Source organism: Trichechus manatus, unplaced genomic scaffold (genome assembly GCF_000243295.1).
Source record: "Trichechus manatus latirostris isolate Lorelei unplaced genomic scaffold, TriManLat1.0 scaffold00026, whole genome shotgun sequence".
NCBI classification, from domain to species: Eukaryota; Metazoa; Chordata; class Mammalia; order Sirenia; family Trichechidae; genus Trichechus; species Trichechus manatus.
In genome coordinates this window covers 20,055,504-20,062,742 of record NW_004443962.1, presented here as the reverse complement: position 1 = coordinate 20,062,742, position 7,239 = coordinate 20,055,504, and the positions used below count along the sequence as shown (strand labels likewise).

The window sequence follows — 7,239 nt, the reverse complement described above, 5'->3', positions numbered from 1 at the left end:
AAATTCCAATGTATCAAGTCAAAGGGTATAGCAGTACACACTGTAGTGTGTATTAGAATTTTGTTGCATTACCTAAAATAAGTGAATCCTCCAGTTAGGGTTTGGAAATCTGCTTGTTAATGCTGAAACTATTACAATACTGTCATTCGATATTGTACTGAAATTTTATTACACTATTACTATAACTACCTTTAAAAGAAAAGTAAGGAGATGATAAAAATAGAGTGACCAGAATTCCTATTAAGGAAAGAAAGATGCATTTTTAGAAGAAATAGGTGGATGAGCCCCTTGGAGTAGAGGTGAGACTCTGAGCACGGGCTAAGTAAGAAAAGTTAGTTGCTAAATTATGACTAAGAGGAGGAGAGGGAGTTGTTGCCCCTGAGAGGAAGTGGGAAGAACAGAAAAACAAGTGGAGAAAGAAAGAAGCCCACAAGGCTGGGCCCTGCATGGGGGATAGGCCGGTGAGGGGAAACCCCAGGTGGCAAAACCAAACATGGACACGGGACGCAGAGGATGAGGAGACAGTTGACATCTGAGTAACATACATAACACAGCAATTTCCCTGTGCAGGTGGGTGTCACAGAGTCACCTGTGTTTTGTCAATCTGGTAAGAGTTAAGTGCTTGAACCACCCATAGCTGGCACTAAACTCCATGTCTGTAGTCTGGTCCTGCTTTTTCTTTAAGCATCCTGAACAAGCTTCGTGCCTTATCAATGATCGTGAATGTGCTAAGAGGGATTCGCTTTTGTGTGTGGTCCTCAATCCACGTCATTAGCAGTTTCTCCATATCTGATATAGTTCCCTCTCGCATTTTTGTTAGCCTTGTAGCTTTCAGTGGAGCCAGTACTTTTAACAGCTTGGATAATGTTTTCTTTGTTTTTGAGGAACATGCCTAAAAGTCCACTAGAGTTGGAATCGACTCGACAGCAACGGGTTTTAGTTTTGGTATTATAACCTTGTGGGACCATGGACGTTTACGCGGTCGGATGTTGCCCTAAAGGACGTTATGTGGCTCATGACTGTACAATATATAGAGAATTAGGGATTTGTAGGAAAGCAACACAGAGGAAGGTTTGTATCTAACATCTCCTCTCTTACGTGTTTCTAGTATGACCTGTCATTTGTTAATTCCCACCCTCATTCTTCATTTCCAGTCATCTAAACAAATTGCGATACAACTGAAAAACATGGCTGTCTCAGGGAACCGTGACCTAGATGTTGTCTTAACGTTGCTGCACTATGGTATAGGAAAAACTACCTGGCTCAGAAACAAAAAGACAACAGTCTGTTCCTCGTCTAGCTACTCTCAGCTCTTGACTTTGTGACCTTGACTTTCTCTGGGCCTAACTTTTACCATCTGTGAACTGAGGGGCTGGACGGTCTGGTCCGCAAGCTGCCTTCCTGCTCTAAGATTTTTTTTTTGCTCTAGGGCTTTGTAGTCAAAAATTATCAGTTAAATATTTTCTAACTTCGGTTCTTTAAAAAAAGATTTGTACTCATTCTGAACACTTAAAAACTGACACCTGAAACAAATCCACAGCTAGGAGACACAAAAAGTTCTAAGACCTTTAGAAAAAAAATTGGCACATCATGCTATTATGAAATCCTCATTTAGTGCTTTTATATTTACACAGTTTAATTGGAAGGGGTCTCAAATTCTCCAGATTTTTCTTCCACAAGCTTCTCCTAGCACGTATGTTTCACAGGTGCTTTTAATGTTCACATCTCAGTTTCCACCCCCTTTATGCCCTCACTCATGTTGCTTCCGCTTTACAACACCACCTGGCATCAGTTTCCCTTCTTTATCCAGCAAATCCTGCCAGCTATTCCTTTTTCAGTAACTTATCATCCCAACATCTTGTATCACTCACTAGGCCCTGAGAATTTAGAGCATAAATTCTGGGCACATTTTCTACGTTTCCCTTTTTATTTTTCACTAAAGAACTTCCCCCAGCATACTCCAGAAAAGGGGTCATCCTCCTCCTTAAAAACTTTCAAGAATTCTCCTTTGTTTACCAAAGAATACCTAAACTCCTTATTGCTGGCATTCCAGGTTTTTCACAAGTTAGTGAACTTGGCAACCTCATGCTTGATGACCTCCAGCCAATCAGGATGGTGATCACCTTGTGACCTTGACCTTCTCTGGGCCTCACTTTCATCTTCTGTAAACTGAGGGGCTGGACCACCTGCTCCATGAGGTGCCTTCCTGCTCTAAGAGTTCTTTGCTCTAAAGCTTTGTACTAAAAAATTATTATAAGTTAAATATTTTTTAACTCTGGTGGTTTTAAAAAAAAACTTCATGCCATCACCTTGGTCTCCTCATCTCCAGCTAGGAACATCCTATCTACCATGTAGAACCCAGCTCAAGACCCATCTTTTTGAGAAAACCTTTCCTGACTCCACAGCCATGGCCACCTTCCCTCTGCCGAGCTCTCTGCAGCACGAAGGGGGTGCATTACTCAGTTTACAATGCTACTCAACACCTCTGCTGTTTCTACATCCTGCTTTCCCCACAAAACTGTGAGTTCTTGAGGAGAAAGAGCGAACGTCAGTCTCCTGTGTCCCCTCCCTGGGGCCTGATGCGATCACAGAGTTGCACAGCTCCAGGAGCACCATTCCCTTCTACTCAACAATGCTTCCACATAGTAACTGCTCAATTTTTCATCCTGAGTGAGTGACAGAGTTGCCTATAGAGAAGTGATTACCCATCAGAACATGAACCCTCCCGCAAATAAACAAACGGTTCCATCTACATCTATGATTTTGAGTCAAGAATGCAAAGTTGAACTTGGAAATGACAAGAAGAAAATGTATTTAATTTTAAGATGGTAGAACAAAGAGCTTCATTTGAAGACAAATTCTTGAAGAAGTCATTCACAAGCTTAACAGGGAGCTGATTCCACCTTCTGGCTATTGTAAAGAGTGCTGCAATGAACACTGGTGTACCTCTATCTCTTTGTGTTCCTGTTTTCAATTCTTTTGAGTATATACCTAGGCGTGGAATTGCTGGAGCCCTAAATGTCCACCAACAGATGGATGGATAAATACAATGTGGTATACACATACAATGGGATATTACTGAGCTATAAAGAGAAAGAAGTTCTGATGCATGCTACAACATGGGTGGACCTTGAAAAGATTATGCTGAGCGAAATAAGTCAGTCACAAGGGACAAATACTGCATGATTTCACTTATATGAAATATCTAGGATAGGCAATTGTATCAAGACTAATGTTTATTAGTGGTTGCCAGGGATGGGGGGAGACAGGGGGAAAGGGGAACTCATTGCTTGGGAGACACTGAGCTTCTATTAAGGGTGATGGAAAAAACTTGGAAATGCGTAATAGTGATAGTTGAACATGATAAATTTCATTAAAGTCACTGAACTGTACATGTGAAAAAGATGAAATGGCAAATGATTTGTTATGTATATATTTACCAAAAAGAAGAAGAGAAGGGGGAGCTGATATAAAGGTGTCAAAACCTCTGAAGATGGGGGCATGGGAAGAAGTGCTCTTGGCAGGTCTGCCCTCCCAGGTGGGTGTTCCTGGTGCCTCATTAGCATTTTATGTGCACAGAGTGACTCTATCCAGAGAACCACTGGCGCATAAACCAAACTCCCTCTTTTGAATCATAAGATGGTCAAAGGTGTGACGCTAGTGCACTGAAAGGCAGGGAGAAGCCTAATGTTTGTCTCTTTAAAAAAAAAATAAATAAAAGAAACATGAACATTAGTATCTATTAATCAAATTGTTTTGTTTGCTTAAAATTGTCAGTTAAATTTCTCTAGTTTGAGATGGTAAAACAGTGATTCCCACATTTTCTGTATGGATGAGATGTTCCAGAAAGCAGTACAAATAATGGTACCTGTTTTCTTCCCTAAGATCATTTTCCACGGCTTGAGTCTCCCGCTCCAACTTCTGGGATCTTGTGTAGTCTCTCCAGGCTCGCAGGACCTTTAGTTGAAACTTCCAGTCGGACAGGGTCCCAGCTTTCCCCAGCTCAATCCTATGATCAAGAATCAGCTCGTGCCAGGCAGAGAAATACCGTTTTTGACACTGCATTGGAAACATTTGGAGAATCATCACCAATTAGTGCTAATGCTTCTGATGTCTAATATCAAGAGTCCTCTCCTCAAGTTTTCCCCTCACACTTTTTCTGACAAGTCTAGGGAATGCTGTCTTAACATTGTCTGATGACCACTAGTCCTGACGACCAGCTTCAAGGACTTGGCAGCCTTATAGAGTCAGCTCTATTTACCGCTTCTTTCTCTGTAAAATATTTATCTTCCACTATTCTGACATTTCCTAAGTACTCACCATTGTGTTTGAATTTGGGAACTCTGAACAAAGCTGTTTAAAATACAATCTCTGCTTTCGAGAGGCTTTAGGGAGCGAGGATATATAAATAAAAAGGTCAGTAACATAAGGGAGCATATGCTAGAATTCTTAAATAGCCCATTTGGCCAGAAATATTTTCTACATAGGAGATCAGTAATATTCCCATTTAGACAAGCTACAAAATCTTCGTTATTATATTTTTTCATTAGGAGCAACTCTGGCAGACTTTAAAAAGCCCTCTTTCTCTTTCTGTTATGCCGAACGAGGGCACATTTTTCAGTCCTTCACCCTAGATCCAAAGGAAAGAAGAAGGGAGAGGGGGAGGGAGGGAAAGAAGGAGGGAGGGGAGGAGGGAGGGAGGGAGGGAGCGAGGAAGAAAGGAAGCAACAGAGGTAAGGAGGGAGAAAGGGAGAGAGGAACGGAAGAAGGAAGGAATGAAGGAAGGAAAGGCTAATGCAGGATGAGCCTTCAGTCACCACAAGGAAAGGACACACAGCTGCCAGGCTGAGGGGGATGCTTTTAGCATCATTATTTGCTTATCTATCTACTACAATGCAGCACGAAAAAAATCGCATTAACTTGAGTAACACAGTCAAAGAAATATCCTGCGTCTATTTACCAGATTCCTACAAGAGATTCCTTTTCAATGATTTGGTGAAATATTCTATGCATAACCATCTGTAATTTTAATTCCTGGAATATTTTTAATGATGAGATAGTACAAACATAATCCTCCCTGACAATAATAACACTAGTAACAGTGCCCTTGGATTTTTACATCCCTTTCTCTGTAAAGTTCAAAGCATCTTACATATACTATTTTATTAATTCTTAGGCCATCATTACAAAATAGACTACAGATATTACTATGATTTACCTTACCAAGCTAAAAGTTTGAGTAGAGAAGGGTTTAATGACTGAATTCCCAAAGTGAAGAGTCAGTGATACACGTAAGGCTAAAGAAGAAATATTCTAGTATTCTGGTTACTCTAGTCTATTAGGCAAAAAATCTCTCTGACAAAGAAAGGGCAAACTTTTTGGTTCTTTTATAAAGAAAGAGAACTCTATACATAACCTACCAGGGTGGAAAAACATATCAGATAACAACATATCTGAATTTAAAAACCATTTGCCGTTGAGTCAGTTTTGACTCATGGTGACTCCATGTGTGTCAGAGTAGAACTGTGCTCCACTGGGTTTTCAGTGGCTGATTTTTTGGAAGTAGATCACCAGGCCTTTCTTCCAAGGTGCCTCTGGGTGGAGCTGAACCTCCAACATCTTGGTTAGCAGCTGAGCGTGTTACTGTTTGCACTACCCATGCAGGGATTCACTATCTGAATTTAGGAGGGAATAATCTGACTTTATAAATGCTATAGTCAATATATTTTCTTAAAAATACTGGAGTTTATACAACTGGAACAAGTAGAAAGAGAGCAGCAAAAGAAGCCCCCAGGCACCAGAAGAAAGGAAATAATAAGAACTGGAGCAGAATTAAATGAAATAGAGAACAGAAAAACAACTGGAAGAGTTAACAAGACCCAAAGCTGGTTCTTTGAAAAGATCAAAATTATCGGCCAAACTGACAAAAGAAAAGCAGGAGAGGAAGCAAATAACCCATATAAGAAATAAGATGGGTGATATCACAACAGACCCAACGGAAATTAAAAGAATCATAACAGAATACTATGAAAAATTATACTCTAACAAATTTGAAAACCGAGAGGAAATGGACAAATTTCTAGAAACTCACTACCTACCTAAACTAACACAAACAGAGGTAGAACAACTAAATAAAGCCACAACAAAAGAAGGGATTGAAAAGGTAATTAAAAAACCCCCAACAAAAAAAAGCTCCAGCCCAGACACCTTCACTGGAGAATTCTACCAAACTTTCAGAGAAGAGTTAACACCACTACTACTAAAGGTATTTCAGAGCATAGAAAACGATGGAATACTCCCAAACTCATTCTATGAAGCCAGCATAACTCTGATACCAAAACTAGGTAAAGACAGCATAAAAAAAGAAAATTACAGACCAGTATCCCTCATGAACATAGATGCAAAAATCCTTGACAAAATTCTAGCCAATAGAATTCAGCAACACATCAAAAAAACAATTCACCACGACCAAGTGGGATTTATACCAGGTATGCAGGGATAGTTCAACATTAGTAAAACAATCAATATAATCCATCACATAAATGAAACAAAAGACAAGAACCACATGATCATATCAATCGATGCAGAAAAGGCATTTGACAAAGTCCAACACACATTCATGATAAAAACTCTTAACAAAATAGGAACAGAAGGGAAATTCCTCAGTATAATTAAGGGCATTTACATAAAGCCAACAGCTAACATCATCCTAAATGGAGAGACTTTGAAAGCATTCCCCCTGAGAATGGGAACCAGACAAGGATGCCCTTTATCACCACTCTTATTTGATGTTGTGCTGGAGGTCCTAGCCAGAGCAATTAGGCTAGAAAAAGAAATAAAGGCATCCAAATTGGTAGGGAAGAAGTCTAAGTATCTCTATTTGCAGATGATATAATCTTATACACAGAAAACCCCAAAGAATCCACAAGAAAACTACTGGGACTAATAGAAGATTTCAGCAAATTATCAGGATACAAGATAAACATACAAAAATCAATTATATTCAATTAGGAGTATATCTAACCAGAGATGTAAATGACCTGTACAAAGAAAACTACAAGACACTACTGCAAGAAACCAAAAGAGACCTACAGAAGTGGAAACACATACCTTGCTCATGGTTAGGAGACTCAACATTGTGAAAATGTCAATTCTACCCAAAGCGACCAACACATACAATGAAATCCCAATCCAAATTCCAATGGCATTTTTTAATGAGATGGAGAAACAAATCACCAA

The 7,239-nt window shown here is 39.7% G+C and overlaps 1 protein-coding gene across 1 annotated transcript in view; it reads right to left on the bottom strand.

The window, feature by feature from the left end:
- Positions 1-7,239, bottom strand: part of CCDC191 (coiled-coil domain containing 191) — a 136,944-nt gene that overhangs the window by 47,110 nt on the left and 82,595 nt on the right. Inside the window, exon 8 of the mRNA XM_023728859.1 lies at positions 3,869-4,059. Coding sequence (XP_023584627.1) covers positions 3,869-4,059 — 191 coding nt within the window. The remainder of the gene's footprint in view (positions 1-3,868; positions 4,060-7,239) is intronic.